Consider the following 23901-nt stretch of genomic DNA (forward strand, 5'->3'; position numbering starts at 1 on the left):
TAGAGGGATAAGATTAAAGAGGAGAGAGGGCTGTCTCCCTGGGTTGACAGCTTCCACTTTGACCTTTACAGACCTTTGCTGCTGAGACAGAGAAAGGGAGAGAGAGGCCGAGGACCACCCCCCCCCCCAAGGTAGAGTACACAGAGTTTGAATTCTGTTCAGTGGGAAAAAATTTTTTTTTTTTTTTTGGGTGCTGGGGATCGAACCCAGGGCCTTGTGCTTGCAAGGCAAGCGCTCTACCAACTGAGCTATTTCCCCAGCCCCGGGAAAAATTTTTAAAGCTACTCCAGGCCTTTAGCCTGAGCTGCTCTTGGTTGCAGCAGGAGATGAGCATTTTTGAAACCAGCTCATCATTTCTCGTACAATTCCAGTGCGAGCTCTCTGAAGAGCACTCAGTAACTTACCACCTGATGTTTGAGCAGTTCGCTATTTCAGGCTGACCCAGTCTGCAAACCCATTATAGCTTAAAGACACGATCAGCCCACCCCCTTGACTTCTTTAACACCACGATCTCCCAGTTCTCCAATCCTTCATTCTTATTACTCCTTTTCCAGCTTCTTTTTCCCTTCCAGTGAAAGTGTTGACCTTGGGGATTCTGTTCTGCAGGATTTCTCTGGGCCAGCTCCTTTTCTGCTTCAGTAGCTTCAGCTATCCCCATTTCATGGCACTTTCAAGTCTGCACACCTCTAACCCAGACACCACTTTTAATGCCACTTCTGGATATCCAGTAGTATTGGGCATCTTCATCATCTGGATATCCCTGCATCACCTCAACAGAACTTTTCTCTCTCATGCCTGATCCTCAATTCTTTTTCCTTCTCTTTTTCTTATTTTGGTTAATGGGGCCCCTGGCCATTCAGTCTCCCAAACCAGAGCCTTTCTTCCTCTCCTGTCTACCATCATTTACTAAGTCTCTTTCATAGCCAGATCTTTTATCCATCCTCACAGCTACTGTCTTATTTCAGGCCTTTATCCCTGGCCTGGACTTTGGCGGTGGTCCCAACTGATAGCTCTGCCTTCAGTATTCCCTCTGCCAGTTCCAGTTTTTCTTTGTCTAAAGCACAGAATGCAAATTCCTGTGCATCAGCTGTACTGGTGACTAGTTACTGCTTTGCTCTACCTTTAGGTTTTTCCTTCTTCCATCATTCTGACCCTGGCTACCAGTTTGCCCTTAACTCTTTAAAAAATTACCATGTTACACAACCCTATTATCTGCTTATTATGACCCACATTTCACAGATGAGGAAGTCGAAGTTTACAGAGGTTAACCACTGGGTCTGAGGCCACACATCTAGTAATGGGGGAGCCAGATTGTCCAATACCTTGCTTCACATGCAAACTTTTCTATAACTGTTTAGCCTTCTTTAACCTTACCTCCCAATATTTCTCTTGTGATAAAGATGACATTCATCCTGTTTTGGGTTTATAAAGTACTTCCACATGCCTTCTGGTCCAGCCAAACTACCCTGCTGGGCTCCTGCCCGTGCTGTTGAGTTTGGTCTCAGTTGCCCTTTCCCATCCATTTCACAATCTTGCACATTCTTCCAGGCCCAGCTCATCTCCTCCATGAAACCTTTCCAACCTAACATCATCCAGACTGCCTTGGAGCTCAGGGCAGCTTTCCGCCGAGACCAGTTTGTGCCTAGATCCTTAAGCTCACATGATCAACCAAGCATGGTCTACAGATTAAATAAGTACCTGTCTTGAACATGCATTTACCCTTTTTTTTACGAAATGTGAAAGTATTGTTCTCATGCATGAACTACCTAGTCTTAGACAGAGTGTGGCAGAGACTTGTAGCTCCCCAACACCATTTTTTCATTTTTCATAATAGATACTAGACAATTTACTATCACAGTAAAGATTACATTTTCTAGCTTCCTCTGTAGCCAAATATGGTTGTGTAACTAAATTCTGGTCAGTAGAATATACACAGAAGTGTTATGTCCTACTTCTGGAAAGTTGCTGTTTACAGAGATCAAATAACCAATCCCAGGTCACATAGCTAGTAACTAGATGAGCTACAATTGGAAACTGGATTATTTTCTATTTAAAATTTTTTTTAAAATTTGTTATTTTTAGTTATACATGACAGTAGAATGTATTTTGATATACATATGTGGAGTATAAACTCCCGTTTTTGTGGTTGTACATGATTTGAAGTTACACCGGTGGTGTATTCTTATATAAACATACGAAAGTTATGTCTAATTCATTCTACTATCTTTCCTATTCCCACCCTGTCCCCCATTGTGAGTCAGCATCTACATATGTAAGAGAACAACATTTGAACTTTGGTTTTTGGGGTTTGGCTTATTTCACTTAGCATGATACTCTCTAGTTCTGCCCATTTACCAACAAATGCCATAGTTTCTTTCTTTTTTATGACTGAGTAATATTCCATTGTGTATATGTACCACATTTTGGAAGCTGGATTTTTTAACTTATGTAAGTAGAGAGGGGGAAGATGAGCCAGTTTCTTCTTTTCTCCTGACTGGAATAAGGATGTGATGTTGGAACTGAAACAGTCATCTTGGATCATAAGGTAGAAGTGGCATCTTGAAGTGGCAGAGTCAGAAGATCAAAGCATTGTTGGCTCCTGATATTTGAGAACCATGCTGCCTGCCCTGAACTGCTTGTGATTATATGAGACAAATAAACTACTAAGATTTCATTCAAATAGTCCTTTTTTGGTTCTGTGCTCCTGTGTGCATAGCATTTTTTTTCTTTTTTCTCTTTCCACATATTTTATTTGTGCATTTTTGCTGTATAGTGATGGGATGTATTGTTACATATTCATACATGAACACAATATAACAATATAAATAAGCCAATACCATTCCCCATCACTTCCTCCCTCTTTGCCTTCCAAACCCTGATCCTCTACAAATCTCCCTTTGATTTCCATGAAATCCCCCTTTTCCTTTTTTTTCCTCTTTAGCTTCCATGTATGAGAGAAAACATGCCATTGCTTAATGATCTCTAGTTCCATCCATTTTCCTGGAAATGACATTTCATATTTTTTATGGCTTAATAAAACTCCATTGTATACAAACTATACCACATTCTTTTTTATTTTATTAATTTTTTTTAACTTTTACAGACTGCATTTTGATTCACTGTATACAAATAGGGTACAGCTTTTCATTTCTATGTTTGTACACAATATAGATTCACACCATTCATGTAATCATACATATATATAGGGTAATACTGTCTCTTTCATTCTACTATCTTTCCATCCCCCACTCCCTCCTACCCCATTTTCCTCTACACCATCCAAAGTTCCTGCATTCTTCTCTCCCCCACCCCTCATTATATATAGTCATCCACTTATCAGAGAAAACATTCGGCCTTTGATTTTTTGGGCTTAGCCTATTTCACTTAGCATGATATTTTCCATCTTCACCTGTTTACTAGCAAATGCCATCATTTTTTCTTCTTTATGGCCGAGTAATATTCCATTGTGTATATATACCATAGTTTCTTTATTCATTTGTCAATTGAAGGGCATCTCAGTTGGTTCCACAGTCTAGCTATTGTGAATTGAGCTCCTGTGAACATTGATGTGTCTGCATCACTGTAGTATGCAGATTTTAAGTCCTTTGGGTATAAACCAAGGAGTGGGATAGCTGGGTCAAATGGTGGGTCCATTCCAAATTTTCTGAGGAAACTCCATACTGCTTTCCAGAGTGGCTGCACCAATTTGCAACTCCACCAGCAATGCATGAGTGTACCTTTTTTTCCACATCCACGCCAACACTTCTTATTGCTTGTGTTCTTGATAATAGCCATTCTAATTGGAGTTAGATGAAATCTTAGGGTGGTTTTAATTTGCATTTTTCTAATTACTAGGGATAAATATTGGTTTTTTTTTCATATTGTATTTTCTCAATCAGTAGATCTAAAAGTACAGTACTGTTGTGGATGCCTGCTAAATATTTTATCCTTAACATGGCCTCTTCAAGCATAGATCAACTCACTAGAATCAATCATTTGTTTGCCAGGGACACACTACCTTGTATATTATATATTCAGACTTTCTAATCTGTAAATTTTGAGTTTCTTAACAAAATTGTGAACTCTGATAGGGTTATGGTAGTACTGTGTGTCAGTACACCATAATATTTCCCATAGTGTGTACAGCACAATGTCCAGAATATGCCATTAAATGCTAAATAAATTTGGGTTGATGGGTATTTTCTTGCATAATAGTGTTATATTTCACTTCTTTGTTTGCAAAGTTTCATCTGATATGTATTCCACACTTCTTAATCATCTGTCTTCTGACATTTTTCTACTTTAGCCCTTTATTACTGTGTATGGTTAGTCTTTGATACGTTTCTTGTATCAAAAACATACAAAAATATGTTTAGGTTGCCCATCAGTTCCTTTGGGGGTTGTATTTAATCACATAATCAAAATATGAATACATTCTTGTAAAGAATTCAAATAATACAGAGAAAATGAATGTTTATGTTCACTACTACTCTCAATATTAGTCTCTCTCCTTTCTTTTATAGTACATAAAAACTGAAAAGTAAATTCTCCATAGCCAAAAGATAAGAGTCCCAATTGCTTTATGATTCATTGGGATTTTATTACATGCAATGTACACATTGAAAAAGTTTAAAGTGAGAGTGACTCTTAAATTTTTCTAACATTAGAATAGAATAAGTTAATATTTTAGATTTAAGTGTGTGAGTTTTAAGTTGAAAATATTCTTTTTGTGTGTATGCCTTAAAATAATGTTTGCAACTATGCAAATAAGTATGTCAGACTTAAAAAAGTCTTTGTGGAGTAAAAGGACTGTAATATAATAGTCTATTTTGTTGAAAGTTTTCTGATATTTAAAATCTACAGTTACATTAAAAATGTTTGAAAAAGAAAAAAGTAAAAGAAGAAACCTTTTATCTTACCATGAAATTAGGAGGAACATTAATTTCAACCAGTATTTTACTTGTTAAAAATGGCATTCATTTTAGCTAATATTCAGTCTGTTCAAATTCATATTCCATTATCATAGGTTGAATGAAATTATGAAAAACATATAGAGCATTTCCCAGGCATGAGAGTCCTCATTATTTTAACATAATATAAAATAAATGTGCATAATTCCAATTCTCATGAACAAAAGTAATTACCTGGCAATTAATAACCTCTTGGTATTTATTTTTCCAAATGAAACTTGACAGAACATGCATAAATTGTGTTGGATGAACTGTGAGAGCATTCTCAGGTTGACACACTAGGTGGCTTTATACGCAAATGGTGGAGGGCAGGAGCAGGTAGGGGTAGGTACCACTGCTACTCTCCCCTTCTTTCCTGAAGAGGTCACAGAACTGGGAGTCAGAGTGCAGAGAAGTCTTCTGAATACCGAAAGTGGGTCCTAGGGATTCTTTGGAAAGTGTTGGGCAGTTTGAGAGCCTTTCATCTCTGTGGCATCCTGTATTCAGGGTAGGAATCTGTCCTCCTGTGCTCTTTTGGAGCTACAGAAACTGTCATTAGTAAGTTAGTAAGTATATCGTTAAGCAGCAACTTGCACTTTGAGCTGTATCAGACACTACTGGGGACACATGTTTATCTGTCACCAGTTCCAAAGTAGCATGCCTTCTGATTGGAGAGCTGACCTAATATGAAACAACAAGAGGATAAGCAGTTTATATTTAAGGGTTCAACGTGAGGTTTGAACCAAAAGTGCGTGAGTATTTAGAGGACCTTACCGCATCCTCTTTTTACCCACAGGTAAGGTGCAGAGGGGGACAAGGTGCAATGCTCCTTTAAATTAGAATATTAGGTTGTGAGGACCTTTGTATAGGGAGGGAGCCTCAGCAGAGTTGGGTCTACAGGATTAACTGAAGCCTAGTAGGTATCATTTGAGACTGTGATTGGGTAGAAGGGAACTGAGATCATCTTTTGGCTTCTGCAGGACTTTGGGTGTTTTTTTCAGGAGAGAGAACAGAGACCCACTAGGAAGAATGTTGGGTTATGCTGCTCTAGTATGTGGTGGGGGCCCTTGGGGATGGGGATGGGGGCGGTATCCTTTTGCTCTTCACTACATGAGCCACTCTTTCTTTCTTTCTCCTTCATAGACTTTATTCATAAAAAATAACATAATTTTGCAAACTCAGGAGAATTTCATAAATGGACTTTTGTTTTTTTAAATTTCAAAAATACTTTTGATCTAAACAGACTACTTTCACAAGCCACTTTGTGTAGCTTATTTCACCTTGCATTCTTTACTTACCTTGTTTTCTCTTTTGACAACATCTCTTTATTTTAACAATACATTAGTATTGTTTTCTTCAAGTCTTTGTTAGGTTATTGGTCTTTACAGGTTTCGCATCCTCAGTATGATTATTCAAGCATTTATTCAACAAAAATATTTTAAGCATTACTCTCTAAGGACACTGGGAATTTTAAAAATGAGTAAGAAACAGACTTTTTCTTCTAGAAGTTCACAATCCAGTGGGTGAGAACATGTACATAGACAATTATAGAATGAAGCGATAAATGTTTTTATAGGGGAAACACAGATTACCACTCTTCCAGACCTTGTGGAAAGAAAAAGTGAGTAGGGGAGAACAAAACTTTCCAGGCAAGATAATCGGAATGTATCAAAGTAGTGAGCTATGAAAAATTTCTGTGGCTGGAGCATGCTAGTATGCAGTAAGGTTGGACAGGTAAGCAGGAGCCAAATTGCACTCATCACAAACCATTGTGATGAATGTATTATGCAGAAAAGGATTGGGACAGTGGGCCCTTTGTATTAAATGAAGTATTGTTGGGGAGACTGATCCATAAGGTAGTGTGGTTAAGGAGGGTTAGGAAAGAGCGTTTGGCTTGTTATGGAGAAAGAGGGTGAAACAGAGGTCTCAGGGGTCTGATCTGTAGTGGATAGCATCCCAAGGTAGTGGTCCAAAGATGATCAGATAACCAGGAATTTATTCTAGAGGTAATGATAGTAGTAGTGATTTTGGATTTGTCATTTAGTACACAGGAAGCTAAGATGGCTGTCCATAAAGTGCAGAGAAACTTGGTTTTGTTTCCTTATACATAACTACCACTCACAGCATTCTATTATGATGAATTTTGAACATATAAGAAAATTAAAAGAATCATATAATGAACACTGATATACTTACCAGGATTTCAGTTATTATATTGCAACATTTGCATTTTCTGTTCTTCTGTCTGTCCTGCCAGCAGTCCATCAACCTATCTTATTTTTTATGCATTTTAAAACAAGTTACAGACATTGGTATGCTTCACCTCAAAACATCTCAGTGTGAATATCACAAACTAGTTCAATATTAGTTTATGATTCTTTTGGTGATGTAAAATTTATATACTGAGAAATGCAAAAATTTTGAATCATTTGATAAATGTCAAATGTATGTACCTGTGTAATCCAGACTCCCATCAATATACAGAGTATTAACATAATTCTAGAAAGTTCCTTCAAGCTCCTTCTCAGCTGATTCTTGCCTCCATTCCCCAGAAACAATTACCTTATGTTTCACTTTCTGAGCTTTCTTCTTTGTTTATGCAGTTTCTCTCTGTACTCTGCATTGCCTCTCATATTTATATTTCTAAATATAGAATATAAAGTTATTTGAAATACATTTCAAATGCCATTTTCTCCATTTGAGTCTCTTCTGATTCTATCAGATAACATCTTTACCTCTGAGGAAACAGTTTATAAGATCTTTGTATATCTTAAGCATCTTTAGAGTGGTGAAGAAATTGTAATTCATTTGATTTGAGGGTATAGCAAAATAAACCAAAAAAAATAACCTACCATCTTTAGCAAGCAAGCATAAACTATTTTACCTAGCCAACTTTCAGTAAGAAATTTGAGAAGTTTGGACTAAAAATGGAAAAGTTGACTTCATGTCCACAGATGGCACACCTGTAATACATGAAAATAGGTTCCAAGAGTATTCAGCTCTGAAGAAGTGTTCCTACCTTCCATTGCATCATTCAGCTGAAAATCTGTGTTGCAAATTCAGCAGTCAGGTTCATGGAATGATGTAATGGAGGAATTGATTGTAACTTAGTTTTCTTCTTGATTGTACCTTTAAATGTCACCAATTTATTGTTTCTTTGGAAGATATCAAATCCACGTATGAAGAATTAATTCTGAGAAATTAGATTGTGGAAACTAATTGAAAATAACTGAGCTGCTGCTGCTTCAGATGAAGGCTTTTTTTTCTTCTTCATTTTTTGGTAATTCAAAGACTTTAGGAGTAAAGGGATTATCAGATCTTCATTGGTTTGCAAAACTACATGCTGATGTGACACGCTATTTGAACACATTGAACTGGTAACTGCCATGGGAAATGCACTCATGGATTTAGAGAAGTGCAAGTCTTCCCACTGAAGTGCCCTGGGAGGATTTAGCAGGTGGTACTTGCAGTCTGCACTTATTTCCCATGGGAGGACTGCCCCAGTGTTTAGTATGCACAGATGTTAAGTTACAAATTCAGAAAAAAATAGGGATTTTGATGTATTTGAATAACACCTTAAGTTTCTAGGGTTGCCTAAGTACAAACTTAAAGATGTGACTGCCAGCAAATGCTCAGTCTCCAAGGGGTTAGAGCAGGGCTACTAGTGCTACCTAAGAACTCTTAGCCATTCATAGCAAGATGAGCTCAGAAATCACGAGTGTTTAGAAACTTGGTGGTGTTTTGACAAAGTATATTTGTAACCTTTGAATTTAGCCATAAAAATTGGGATTGCAATGTATGCCCTTTATTTCATTTCCTGGTAATTCATGAAAGTTTACATTTGTCTGAAATAGATTAAGGAAAAAAACAAAAACAAAACAGGTGCCTCACCATATCTAGTTCACTGAGTTAGAATCTTTTAGAAGTGTGAGGCATCTGGAAATGAATATATGAAGCTAAGGATTGTCTAGAAATTTCTGGCAATGTGGCTGGTCAAATTCCAGGTAATATTAGATCCGCCAAGCTCTATGAAATATCCATTCTGTAATACAGCTAAAAATTAAAAATAAAATGCATAATTGAGATAACTAACAAGAGAATATACTCCTCTATTGTTATTAAAGTATACACCCTTCCCATTTCTAGATTTTTTTTTTTTTTTTTTATGGTGCTGGGGATCGAACCCAGGGCCTTGTGCTTACAAGGCAAGCACTCTACCGACTGAGCTATCTCCCCAGCCCCCCATTTCTAGATTTTTGATCATGTGGCCTAGTAGTGCAAAATTTGTCTCTTCTTTTCCTAACACAACACCTTCTACCTTGGAGATACAAAAATTATTTATTGAATTCAGATATTTCCTCATAATAATAAGCAGAAATAAGTTACTTCATTAAATACAGTCCCAGGAAATAAAGGTAACTTTGAAAGGTAAAATTTGAAAAGTTATTAGCTTTATAACTTCCCCCAAATGGTACCTGTCTTGTTCTGCCTTATTAGACCATTGCCAATCAGAACTTCATCTGAACATACTACTAAGGTACCACTTTGAAGGTGGTATATTTATTAACTCCTTAGTTGGTTATTATTTTAACCAGTTGAGATTTCTAGTAAATTCCCTGATAAGTCCTGTGTTTGTTCATAACTCTCTTCTGACACTAGTTATTTAAAGAAATTACCATGAACACCTGTTTTCCAAAGTAGTTGTAAATATACTATAGTATCTTCTGAATAGCATTATACTGCAGTAATTTTTAAAAAAAATTTTTAAATAACTTTATAAAAATAAAATCATCAGTCATATGGAAATAATAGTATTGTCATGTTTTCAACTTTCATGTTAGATTTGTGAAATTGAAATATAATTATGAATAACAAAGTAAACACATGTACTGTTTGACAGGGTGTTCCATAATGTGCTTTTGACACAATGGAAACAATTACTAATAAAATAAGGTGTTTTATGATTTGGAAGGGAAATTTTGTTCTTGGTGGTGGCATTTTAGAACTTTTGCCAGTTCTAAAAGTAGTTATGCTGGTAGATGAGATAGTTATGGAAAAATGTATACAATCCTTATGCTGAGAACATATGCATTGTCAAAGTTTCCTCATGCAAAAATGAAGCAGAACCCAGATTACGAAAACCACGTCTCTGAGGGGCAGACAGAAGAACACTTTATTCACTTAGTTTAGTGCTTCCACTGGGAAGTTTTAAGAAATTTATCTTCTCAATTTCCTTTTAGCCCCAAACACTGCTTCTGACTTTATTGACTGCCTTTATTTTTATGAAATATATGGATTTTAATAAGTCTGTGGGAAATGTCTCATGTGGTGGAATGATTTTGTGTTTGTCTATTCTTTTAAATGTTGTGCTGCTTTTTCAGACATTCTGTTTTGAGCTGAGTACAACAGCAAGGTCTTTTAAGAGTATATTCCTTTCTGTTTTCTTATTCCTTTCTTCCAAAGACTCTAGCACTGTGTTGTTTGTAGTGAGGTTCTCTGTTCGCTGACTAAAAAAGATTTGAAGATCTGTATAATAATAATTGATAGCAGAATTAGAGAATAATATGGGCATGTTTTAAAACATCTTCACATAATCAGAATATTGTTTTCTTATGTTTTTGAAGGAAGATTTTTTGGCAACAGATGGCTTCCTTGTGGACTACTTTAATGAATTCCTAAGCCTACCAGTGAGTACATTATGATGTTCTATTGACTATATTATCAAAGTAAAATATTGTAATCACTGAATTATCTTTATAGAGTTAATCATTTGGATTTGAGTCCTACTTAGAAATTATTCTTATTGAAGTAAGCTGGAGTTCTCCTAAGCATCAAAGAGTATTCTGTATAAAATCTGACATAGTTGTATTTGGCACCATGTTAGCCTTTGAACAAAGATGATAAGGACAGAATATCAAAAATCAAGAAACTAAATGTTTTACTCCAGGCAATTATTTTCATCCTTGTGGTCAGATATTAAAGTGGAATTTACATTCAAGACAACAAGAGTTTTGTAGTAAATAAAACTTTGGATACTATTGATATAACATAGGTGGATGCTGGTTAATAGAGTTTCAGTCTTAGCAGTGACTGATAAAGTTAAGTATGAAGTGGTTTTGGAAAGATAAAATGAGGGTTCATAAAAAGTTTTATATTATTGTATGGAATAGCAGTTAAAAGAAAGATAAGGAAAGGTTTTCATTATGTTATAAAAGCATAAATACTTTTTTATTCAAATTTTTACCAGGGAAAATTTGGAATATAAAGAAGTCCCAAATAATTTTAAAGGGAGTGGACCATAAAATGTTAAATCTCATAAACCAAAGCACTGATAATATCTTTTGAGGAGAAAGTACTATTCAGTACTATCCAGTATTTTCTTGCTGAGATTAGTTTTTGTATATAGGTATGTGTCTATTCATACATCCATGTTTGTTTTGTGATTTTTCCCACCCAAATCATTTTGTGTTCTCTCACGCATTTGGTTCAGCTGGGTCTCTGGATCCATTATGTAAGAGTTAGATTGAGACACCAAGGCACTTTCTCTCTTTTAGGAACAGACCTGAGTGACACTACAGGATTTTCAGGGGGTTCGTTGGTGTGATTCTACCTTTCTACCTTTCATCATCTTGTTATACATTATAAAAAAATCCAGTAGTGTCACAAAATTGTCAGAAGTTGACTCTTCTAGAGTATGTAACCTTCCCTTAGTGCACTGCAATCTCCATTGTTTCTCCAGCCTCCATATAATATATAATTATATATATTTCTAGTCTATATAATTTTATATATTAGAATATATGTGGTGAAGGTCACCCACCCACCTTGACCACATGTATTCTAACACATAAAAAATTTTGTATTGCTTATAAAATTTTAAAAAATATTTTGTTTTAGTCGTAGGCAGACACAATACCTTTATTTTATTTTTTTAATGTGATACTGAGGATCAAACCCAGGGCCTCACACATGCTAGGCAAGCGCTCTGCCACTGAGCCACAACCCCAGCCCATTGTTTGTAAAATTTTAAATAGGAAAATCTCTATGTAAGTCTAACTTCAGTTTTTCAGCATTTAAATTTCAGTGCTCAAGTTTGTGATTATCTTAATTTTTACTTATTCCAGAAAATAAATTCCCCTGCTTACCTTTCTTTTCTTTTTATAGAAAAAAAATCTATTTTAAATTTACAAGTAATGCAGCAATAATATAGAAATTTTGTCAAAAATGTGAGAAAAATTCAACCATAATCCTGCCATTCAGTCAAAATAGACATTACAATTTTTTTTAATTTTTAAATTTTATTTGTTCTAATTAATGGTAATAGTACCATTTTTGTATGTTTTCTTCCAGGCTTTGGGTGAAATAAGAGTGATTTCTGTTGAATTCTGTATAGTAGTGTTTTTCATCCCTCCCCAATAGCCATTTGTGAATTTGAAACCTCTTGTGTGTCCCAGGCAGCCAACAGAGCTCTTTTCTATCTCCAAATCCCCTGTTTTTACTGCCTTCTCCCCGCTGTACCTTTTTGTGTACTGCATGTAGTATCACATGGTCAACCTATCAGGAACCCATTCTTCACATCACAAAGCAAGAGAAGGGAAAATGTCACACAACTGCAAAAAGAATTTGGGGACAGGGGGGAGAAGGAATGATAGATTCTCAAACCAAGTGCCTGGCAAAATTCTAGACCAGATTAGTAATGTTTAGCTTATGAGCACTTAGCTAAGAATTAGAAGCCAGCATGGGTTTAACGAGAATAAGTGTGCCAAACTAATCTCTTTTAGGATAGTTATGAACTGGTATTTTAGGGAACCATAAATTCAGTGCATTAGGATTTCAATAAAGTGTTATAAAAATAATAAATTGAATCATGTTACTTCCTGATCTACTCAAAACCCTGTTTAGAGGCTTCTCGTTAACTAAAAATAAAATCCAGAATCTAGTGTGATTTGGTTCTTGCCATCTCTTGATCTTTATTTCCTATTCTTTTTCCCTGGATAATCCTTTTTGAGCTTAAGTAGCCTTCATGTATCTCAAATATGAATATGCCAGATATATTCAGGATCTTTCAACCTGGAACACTCTTCCTTAAGGTATCTGTATCACTTTCTTCCTGACTTAAATCATTTCTGCTCAGAAAGCCTTTCCTACCAACCCTATCTAAAATAATATCCCCAACACACACCCAACGCATATTGCTTTATTTGTCCCCAAAGCCCTTATCATTATCTGTGACATTATTTTTCAAATATTTGAACTGGTTCACTAACTATAACCAGTAGGGGGTTGATTTTTAATAGCCTAGAGATCGAACTTGGCATTCTTTAATATGGAATTCAAGACCCATTACAATTTGACTCAACCTTTCTGGCTCTATCTCTAACTGTGTATTACTGGCAACACTGCACACTCTTTTCTGCCTCCTCTAACCTACCCACCCACCTTGGCCACATGTATTCTTGTGCTCAATTCCTACCATGTAATGGTTAGTGACAGGAGTAAGACTAACCTCTGTTTGAGTGTGATCTTTCTACTCATTACTAGTGTGATCTTAGACATCACTCAATTCCTTGACTTATTTCTCCGTAAAAACAATGTGCTTGCCTTATAAGATTGTTAAGAAGTGAGGTAATCTATATTAAGGATTAGTGCTTCTCTTTTCTTTCCTTTCACTAACTAGATCATCTCCTCTTCCATTCCTGAAACCAACAGGCAATCACTCTGATTGGGTTGGCATATCATTGCCAATCTGGAGAATAATTTTCTGTGCCACACAAATCTGTCATCAACTTTGCCTTTTAAAAATTATTTTTATCAGAGACTTATGTGAAAAGTTGCAAGAGAATCAGTGTTTTTCCAGTTTAAGGTCACTCATCTGGTAAATGACAGGGTCCGTCTAGGGCCACATGGCTCAAAACCTTTTGATTTTCCCACTGCATTATGATGTCTACAGAACTGGCAACAGAGAAATAAACTGATCATTTGGATAACAGACTCTGGTCTCATTTTTATCCTGGTGCGTAGTATGAAATGAACTAAAATAAACAAAACTAATATATTTTTTAGAGTACATTAATAGAAGTATAGTCAAGATCAAGAAAAGCATTAGTCTGGGAGCATAAGAAGGCACTCAGAATAGGGTTGTATCATGAGACCACATTTGGAATATTGTGTTCCGTTCTTGGTGCCATATGTTAAGAGCTGCTCTGACAAACCAGACTCAGGGAGACCCAGCCCGTGAACACTCGAGACTGTGTCAGATGAGGAAGGGTTGAAAGAAGTGTGCATGTTTAACCTGGCTTAGGACTGGGTGGTAGGGGTGAAATAGAGTGGCCTTTTCAAATATTTGAAGATCTGACTGAGGAAGAGGGGTTAACATTCTGTGACACTAGAGGATACTACCAGGGGCTCATTTATGAAGGAATCTAATGTTTAAAATTTTTTTAAAAAATATTTCTTTTTAGATGTTAATGGACTTTTATTTTATTCATTTATTTGTAGTGGTGCTGACTGAGAATTGAACCCAGTGCCCATCACATGCTAGGCAAGCACTTACCACTGAGCCCCAGCCCCAGCCCATGAGGGATCTGATTTTCAGGTTTATTTTCAAACAATGAAATAGGGCCATCTTATAAACTCCATGTGATTAGTCGTATTTAAATGGAAGTTAGGAAGTCATTTTGTAGAATAGGGGAGATTATCTATCTATCTATCTATCTATCTATGGTGGAAGACTGGACTTACCCAACAAAGGAAATTTTGATGAATTCCTTCTTCTCTGCTCATTTTATCTCGGGAGCTACATTGTAAATCTCTCAGGGACAAAGATAGGTCTCTTTTTGTTGTATCTCCCAAAACTTCTTGAAGGGGATTCTGTTTTTATTTCCTCATCTTCCAGGTAAGATCTTTGAAATAAACAAGTAATCCTTCTGATCTTTTCTCCTGCCTCCCTGGTTTCCATCCCCACCTCCCACCCCAAACCATCACAGACTAAGCCTGAAAGTGTAGATGCAGATTATAGGGCTGTGCAGTCATCTAGATTTCTGAGACTTCTACTTTTGTAGGGACAAATCCAAAGTCCCATAGCTGGATTTTGGCAAAAATGAGCCTAGGAATCAATCTAGGAGTCTTTCTGGCTCCTGTACTATTTCTTTCCATTACACCATTGCACCCTTGGGACACAGAGTAAGATCCAGAAATCAATGGCTGGTAGCCTGCCTCCATGTTATTTTTTGATGAGGGGAATCCAGGACAGTTGCTGCTATTATAAATGATTATGGCACTTTCCAAATCCTAGCTTTCATAACTTCATTCTGTTTGTTCTTGTGCCAAGTTCACATTTAGATATTGTTTTCATTTGGTGTCTGGGAGGTTGTGTTTTTTTATTTTTTTCCTGCTGTCAACTCTTTATGGACAAGTGTTTGCTTATTAAGTTTTCTTCTGTGCTATAGTGTGAAAACATTTTTTCCTTTTGGTTTTGTTTTGTGTGTTTTATGCTCAGTGACTGTTGTGGGATTGAGTTGACGAGCCCACATAGATTTAGGTTGGTCCTCTGTGGGTGGTTTCGAATATTTGTGACATTTATGGTTTGCAGAAGCTGAAGGGGTGGCCTGTTCTATACCCTCCTCGCAAGGATAGGTATGTCATGTGTTTGCCAGACCATGCTTAGCTATGAGCTTTTGGAATTTTACCATAACTTCTTTTTTTTGGACTGATTCTCCACACTTTTTTTTAATCTGTAAACTATTATAATTTCTTGCAGCTTTATGGAGGAGTTATATGCTAAATGGATTGTTGGGTGAGGGGGGCATGGAGAAACAGAATATAGATTTGGGGACTGAGGGCTTGGGTATCCCCTTGCCAAAACTTAACTGCTCAGAGCTTGTTATTTCAGGGTGTTGATGGAGCTTTGGTAATTGCTTAGTTTAGTGTTTATACCTGTGGGTGTTTTGATAAACCTTGTAGCTCCAACATAAAACACTCACATTACCTAATGTAAATTATTTTATTAACTAAGGATATTTTCTATACATTTTATGTGACACATTATTCCTTCCATCTGATTGGTGAATGTCTACTAAACAGTTTATAGTTAAACATCTAAAATGATAATAAAATTTAGATTAAAATAAGTTGTGATTGGGAACTGACTTGTTATATTCAAGCAGTCAGATGTTTTTTATTCACTGACTAGGATGCATGTTTAAAATATAGCTTTGGAGCTCAATTAGTACAGACAGAGTTGGAGCAGAGATGAACATGTGTTAAATTAACCTAGTCATTAGTTTTTAATTTAAATACTGTTCAGCTAAATAATTTGGCACCCAGTAAGTTTCAGTGGTGCTGGGCTGGCAGTTTAAGCACATCGCTAATTATTCACAGGTTTTTTTTCTTCTTCTTTTCAAAGAAATATGGAACCAGCAATTTATTGTGGTAAAAATATTTTCATGCACTTGCTTTTTCTGTGAAAATATTTTTCGCACATGGATGACTAGTACTACAAAGTTAGCTTTCACCACCTTCAGGTCAATTCATTTTAGAACATTTGGAAATGATACCCTTGAAATAAGAAAATTAAAGTAAGGAAAAGGGCACAGTCTGTAACAGCTTGCGGAGGATTGAGTTTGAGGGTCAAACTGAAGATTTTTCCTGTCATATGATTAAAAACTGTTCTAAATCAGCCTACTCAACTTTTTGGGAAAATGTTTTCTGTATCATTCATTTCTATCTCCCCTACCCTGTGTATCTTTTATTGTCATATACTAAACTAACTTTAGGAGTTTTGCAGAAATGCTTGGAAATGGTAAAAACAAAGAACTTGATGCATAAGAGATTTTTTTAAAGCAGAAACCGGAATTTGGGTCATAATGAAAGTGCAGAGTTCTTTCTACTGTGTACAGAACGTAGATGGCAGGCACCCTCACCAAGGTGAGTACATGTGACAGCATGAGGGAACAGACAGTTGGCTTTGGAGTTTGTCTTAACCTGAAATCTGCCTCTCATAAGCTAAAACTCTTTGGTAGTGCCTCGTCATTCTGAAGTGATGTTTTTAAAACTTGAGTGTGCATTAGAGTTACCCAAGAGTTTGTTAAAACTGAGAATGCTGGGCCCCATCCCAGGTTCCCAATTTTAGGGAGAAGCCCCAGAATTTGCTTTTCTTACAGTCTCCTATGTGATGCCGATTCTGCTGGTCAAAGGACCTCACTGAGAATCACAATGCAGCTCTTTGATGAGCTAGTCCACTCTCTGGCTTCTCTCCCGATATTCTCCCTTCACACATTAAACTTCAACAATGTCACCCTGGCTTGCAGTTCACAAAAGTGCCTGTTATTTGTGCTCCTGTATTTGGATGCATTGGCTCCTCCTTTTGCTGAATTTTCTTCCCTCTCTTGTCTCCCAAGGAATACCTGTTCTCTCTTCAGAACCCAATCTTGCATCTCACTTTCTCCACACCTCTTCCTTAGTTTACAAAAGATAGCTAAATGAATCCTTATGTGCCATCACACCATTCTGTATACACTGAGGTTGTGCTTTCTATGTTTTAATGTGGTATTGCAACATAATGCATTACTATACAAATTGAACTATTCATGCACTGCCTAGAGAGCAAGGATGATTTAAAGATTGAAAGCAATAGTAACAAAAACGGCATGGTATTGGTACCAAAATAGAAAGGTAGATCAATGGTACAGAATAGAGGACATGGACACAAACCCAAATAAATAAAATTTTCTCATACTACACAAAGGTGCCAAAAATATGCAAGGGAGAAAAGATAGCCTCTTCAACAAATGGTGCTGGGAAAACTGGAAATCCATATGCAACAGAATGAAACTAAACCCCTATCTCTCACCCTGCACAAAACTCAACTCAAAATGGATCAAGGACCTCGGAATCAGACCAGAGACCCTTCATCTTATAGAAGAGAAAGTAGGTCCTAATCTTCAATATGTCAGCCAAGGATCAAACTTTCTTAACAGGATGCCCATAGCACAAGAAATAAAAGCAAGAATCAACAACTGGGATAGATTGAAACTAAAAAGTTTTCTCACAGCAAAGGAAACTATTAGCAATGCGAAGAGAGAGCCTACAGAGTGGGAGAAAATCTTTGCCACTCATACTTCAGATAGAGCACTGATTTCCAGAATCTATAAAGAACTCAAAAAACTCTACACCAAGAATACAAATAATCCAATCAACAAATGGGCTAAGGAAATGAACAGACACTTCACAGAAGAAGATGTACAAGCAATCAACAGATATATGAAAAAATGCTCAACATCTCTAGTAATAAGAGAAATGCAAATCAGAACTACCATAAGATTCCATCTCACCCCAATCAGAATGGCAATTTTCAAGAACACAAGCAACAATAGGTGTTGGCGAGGATGTGGGGGAAAAGGTACACTCATACATTGCTGGTGGGGGTGCAAATTAGTGCAGCCACTCGGGAAAGCAGTGTGGAGATTCCTCAGAAAGCTTGGAATGGAACCACCATTTGACCCAGCTATCCCACTCCTTGGCCTATAACCAAAGAACTTAAAATCAGCATACTACAGAGATGCAGCCACATCAATGTTCATAGCTGCTCAATTCACAATAGCCAGATTGTGGAACCAACCTAGAAGCCCTTCAATTGATGAATGGATAAAGAAACTGTGATATATATATACAATGGAATATTACTCTAGAATAATAATAATAAAATTATGACATTTGCAGGCAAATGGATGAAATTGGAGAATATCATGCTAAGTGAGATAAGCCAATATCAAAAATCCAAAGGACGAATGATCTCGCTGTATAGAGGGAAAGGAGGGGTGGGAGAGGTGGAAAGAAGGGAAAAAATAACAGAATGAATCAAACACCATTACCCTATGTAAATTTATGATTGCACGAATGGTGTGCCTTTACTGCATGTACAAACAGAGAAACAACATGTATCCCATTTGTTTACAATAAAAAAATGAAAAAAAAATAAAGATTGAGAATAAGCTTGACTTATTTCAATAAATTTGTACCAGTTCATGAATATATGTCCTGGAGAAGATGTGAGATGGAAGAAGAGAATCCGTCACTCTCTCCTGAGTCCCTTCCTTCCTCTTGATAGTGTCATCATCTCATGCCAAGGGCAGTTCTGATGTTAAACATAAATTTTTTTGTACAGCATGAGTTTTAAACCCAAACTTTCCACTTTATCTTGTTCCTAACTAAAGAAACAGCAACCCATTTCCATGCCAGAAGAAACTGATCAATTTGAGAACAGTGTTTAAGATAACACTATATTTTATGGGCGGATTTCAGGAGGGTTAATTTTTTTTTTTTTAAGAAACTGGTGTTTATTTTCCATAACCTTGTTCCCATTTTGCTTAATAAGTGTCTGCAGAACAGCTCAAGACCACTCCGTGGTTGTTCCTACCCACTCAGTGGCCTGAGCAGTGGGAACTGCAGAGCAGTCTTCAGTGGCCGGCTGGGCACTCCAGTCTTCAGTAGGGAACTGCTGGATAGGCACAGAGGGCACCTGCACACCTGCAGAACAGTCTGCAACCTCAGGTTGAGTAGCAGTGAACTCAGGAGCTGGAGCAGTTCATTCACCGTGAAATTCCTCCTTGGTCACAGTTTTTTCAGTGGCAGCCTGCTCTTCCTTTTCAATCTCTTCAGGATCTCTGTAGAAGTAGAGATCAGGCATGACCTCCCACAGGTGTTCACGGGAGATGGTGCCAAGCGTGCGCAGATCTTCTCGGGCCAGCATCCACCACATCGGACCCACAGAATGAGCTCCCTTATTGTTGCATGGAATGGCAATGTCCCCATAGTGCAGAGGAGAGTCTGTGTTACACAGAGCAATGGTAGGCAGATTGACATAAGATGCTTCTGTCAGAGGCTGGTGGTCAGCCCTGGGATCAGTAACCACCGGAAGACGTGGCTCCTGGAAGGCTGCCTGGATCTGGTTAGTGAAGGTTCCAGGAGTGAAGCAGCCAGCAATAGGAGTGGCTCCTGTGGCAGCAGCAAACTTCAGCACAGCCCGCTGGCCAGTATTCCTAGAGGATGTGACACTGACATCGGCAGGGTTTTTAATGGCAACAATGGCAGGAGCTGCCAGTAGAAGCTTCTTGCAGGTTCTCTTCAGATTTATGATGTGTATGCCATCACTTTTCCCTTTGTAGGTATATTGTTCCATCTGGAAATCAAGGTTGGTGCCACCTAAGCGGGTTCCTACTGCAAGAAATTTGAGGACATCCTCTTCCTTCATTTTCAGGACATCAAGGGCTCGGGACATTGTGACAGTTTCCCTTTAAGTTATGACAGGAATCAAGAACAACATCATATGGACCCATCCCTGGATAGCACAGAAGGGAAAAAGGAGGAGGGTTAATTTTGGCTCAGTATGAGTTCATCTTACATGCTGGCTTTAGAATTCATTCCTTTTGGAGACTGTGTCTTTATCGTCTAGTGTATTTACTTATTCTTCTTCCTCTGTTATACTGTGTGTACTCTGAGGTATAAACCATGTCATTTTAGAATTTTGTGGAGGATGCTCTGTATTGGTTTCTTCAGTATTGCTATATATCACCCATCATATTATCTCATTTAACAAGGATTCAATAAATACTTATTGAATAAATGAACAAACTAACAAAGGAACAGTGGAGTTGGGTGTATTGCTAGAGAACAGAAGATACAGAATCTATTATCATGGACAGGCATCTTGGACTGATGGAGTACCAAATATGAAAGGCACCTGTGGATTATCCATTTGAGGCCTTCACCCCCCCCCCTTTTTTTTCCTGATGTTTCAGAAAGACAAAGTAGTTTGCCCAGCATTTGTTCTGTTTAATCATTGTGCTTTTCCTTCTCTGGATAGTTTCTAGTTTAGTCAAATCTCTTTTAAACTATTTTAGTATTGTCCCCATGGACATATTTCCCTTTGGCATTTGCATTTACACAAATTTTAACTTACTTCAGTATTTTGTTGATTCTTCATCAGTGAAAAATAAGTAATTATATACTTGTTCCTTCAAGAGCAGAAACAATGTTTTATTCATCTCTATATCCTGTGTTGCTTAGGATAATAATTGGCACTTGAGCATTTAAAATTTTTGATGTTGTTGAAATGAATTAACTGATAGAAGCTATGAATCAGATATTTGCCACTTTTATAATCTTAGAAACACAGTTCTATTAAGGACTTTCTGAGATTTCCTCTGACTTGTAGATTTTTAAATAGGGAAATGGTCTACCTTTGGTAGAGACTGTCAAGTCTTAAACAGTCTTAACTTTAAAAATTATAAATGTTTTAACATATCTTACACTTAACATTTCTTTTTATGAGATATTTCATGCTATTCTCACTTTTGTGTACTTCTATGCTTTAGTTTTTCTCTCTCAGAATGGATATACCTCTCCTCTTTCACCACTTACCTGAATTCAATATTCAGACATTTTTATGAGTACATATGTATGTGTTAGCTTCCCCTAATTATGACCAAGTACCTGATGAGAACAACTGAGATGTGGGAAAGTGTATTTGGAGCTCACTGTTTCAGAGGATTTAGTTCATATATGACTGACTCCTTTCCTCTGGGCCCAAGGTGTGGCAGCAAATCCTTGGGGGAAGGGCATGGAGAGGGAAGCTGCTCAGCTCAAGGGAGCTAGAAGCAGAGAGGAGAGGGAAGGGGCATGCCCCCAGAGACCCATCTCCTCCAGCCATGCCCCATCTGCCCACAGTAACCACAAACCTAGTCCATTCAAACTAGGATCAACTGATTCAGTTACAGCTCTCAATCTAATCATTTAACCTCTGAATATTCCTACATTAACACTGGACCCTTTGGGGATACTTCATATCTTTAGTCTAACTTGAAGAGTCTCCATAGTCAATAGGTTCAGCATTGCCTAAAAGTCCAAATCCAAAGCCTCATCTGAAACTCAAGGCAAAATCTTGACATGAGCCCTTAAAAATTAAAAGCAAGTTACATATATCCAGTATACAATGGCACAAAGTAAATATTGCCTTTCCAAAAGGGAGCAATAGGAGCATACAAAGAAGGGATGGGATCAAAACCAGACTGAAACCCACCTGGGCAAAAAACATTCTATAGCTCCACATTTGGCATCCAGTGTACATGGTAGAGAGATGTGTTCTCCAAAGGTCTTGGACAGCCCTGTCCCTTCAGCCTTTCTTGTTTCAGCCCTAATGACCTCTCTCTTAGCTTGTCTTTCCCTGTAGCCAGCAGCTTTCCTCAGCAGACATTCTACATTACTGGCATCTCTTAATTCCTGGCATCTCCATTCTTACTTAAGCTTTACTTTCACAGCTTCACACACCACCCTCTCAGGAGCAGCCCATAGGGTGCTTGACCCTGCTACACTTTTCCCGGCCTTCCAGACCTTCCTTTGAAATCTCAGTGGAAGCCTCCAAGACCCTCTAACTCCAGTATTCTGCATTCCTGAAGAACCAGCACCACATGGACAATGCTAAGGTCTGCTGCCAGCTTCAGTGGTGAATTGGCCCCCTGGAATTACAGCTGCAACTGCCTCTGACTGCCTGGGTGACTGAATACTAGCAAAACAAATTCCTAGGTGCCCCTGTGCAAGCAGGGTGTTCCCAAGGCCTATTTCAAATGAATTTTTACTTTTACACCCTTGACCCTGTGATAGAAAAGCTCCCAAATCCTGAGATGCTCTCAAGCCATTTTTTCTGTTGTTTCTGTGCAAAGTATTTAGCATCTATTTAGTGGCTGTAATCTCTTTAACAAGCACACCATCCTTGACCCCAGTTTTACGTGCACTTTTCTGGCCAAACTGCAAGTTTCAAAAATCCTTCTGTTTTCTGGTCCCAGTAAACCTGGCTAAATGATTCCATCACTGTTCATGCCACTGTCTAGATGCTGTGCTGTCTTGAAATTTGCCCCAACAGATTAATTAGTCCATTACCTTTAGATTAAACCTCACAGAAAGCTCATGAAAATAGGCAAAATGTAGACAACTTCTTTGATAGAATATAACACAAATGGCCCCTAGTCCAATTCCCAATAAAGCCCACATTCTCTGAAATGTCATGAACACAGAATTTATTATCTGCATTCCTATGTACAGTATGGTCTTCTGAGCTCCCACTAGAATCACTTGTTGTGCTCCATTTACAACATTCTCAGGCTTCTCCAGCCTGCTCTCCAAACTTCTCCAAACTCCTTCCATGAACCATTTCCAAAGACTTCTGAAACACTCCATCAACTGAGTCACAGCAACAACCCCACTTCTTGGTAGAAATTTCTTTTTTAGTCAGCTTTCCCTCATTGTTAACAAAACACCAACAAGAACAACTTAGAGCACCTCATATCCAAACCTTAAGAGCATATGATTAGTAAAACCTAAATCACACATGAAGCCATACTTACATGAAATCTGGAAAATATAGTTTTTTGTTTTCCAGGCCTAGCATTTCAGGAGGTTGGAATAGATACTGAGTGAGCTGCTCTGCAGCACTCACCCTAAGCCCTAACTAAAATTCCTAGTCTTAAATCTGTTTCATGTTATCAATCCAGAGTTTTGTAGTAAGCTCCTTATAGAACTTGCTGATACACTATGAAGAGATCATTTAACCTTTATCAGCCATAGTTTTTCTTTGTACTGGAGAGTTAATAATTACCACCCTACATCTGGTTGTTATAACAGTCACTCTATCAATCTGGTGGAAGCCGTCTAACTTCCTAGATCATGAGCTGGCAAGGAGACAGTACATCCTCCAGACTACTACCTGGGAAAACTTACTAAAACATGAACTGTTAGTAACTGTGTTACTGCCCCACATAGGATTTAGTATGCCTTACTGTTGCCCAGAGGATCAAGAAAAGGGCTTTACTTCTTAAAATAGCATGCAAAGATTTTGATGATCTGGTCCTATTTACCTTAGGTACCTCAGGTCTTTCTCCTCTGTTCCTTAAACTATGTT

At 37.5% G+C, this 23901-nt stretch overlaps 1 protein-coding gene and 1 pseudogene across 3 annotated transcripts in view; one reads left to right on the forward strand and one right to left on the reverse strand.

Annotated features, from left to right (window-relative positions):
• Window positions 1–23901, forward strand: part of Rgs22 (regulator of G protein signaling 22) — a 122334-nt gene that overhangs the window by 1409 nt on the left and 97024 nt on the right. For 2 of the 3 annotated variants that reach the window (XM_047523997.1, XM_047524002.1), the window contains exon 3: window positions 10574–10636. In XM_047523997.1, coding sequence (XP_047379953.1) covers window positions 10574–10636 — 63 coding nt within the window. Of the gene's footprint in view, window positions 1–10573; window positions 10637–23901 lie in introns of those variants that run through there. The other variant, XM_047524009.1, reaches the window with a different exon arrangement.
• LOC124964109 (40S ribosomal protein SA-like) lies at window positions 19339–20226 on the reverse strand (annotated as a pseudogene).

Source organism: Sciurus carolinensis, chromosome 1 (assembly GCF_902686445.1).
Source record: "Sciurus carolinensis chromosome 1, mSciCar1.2, whole genome shotgun sequence".
In the NCBI taxonomy this organism is placed as follows: Eukaryota; Metazoa; Chordata; class Mammalia; order Rodentia; family Sciuridae; genus Sciurus; species Sciurus carolinensis.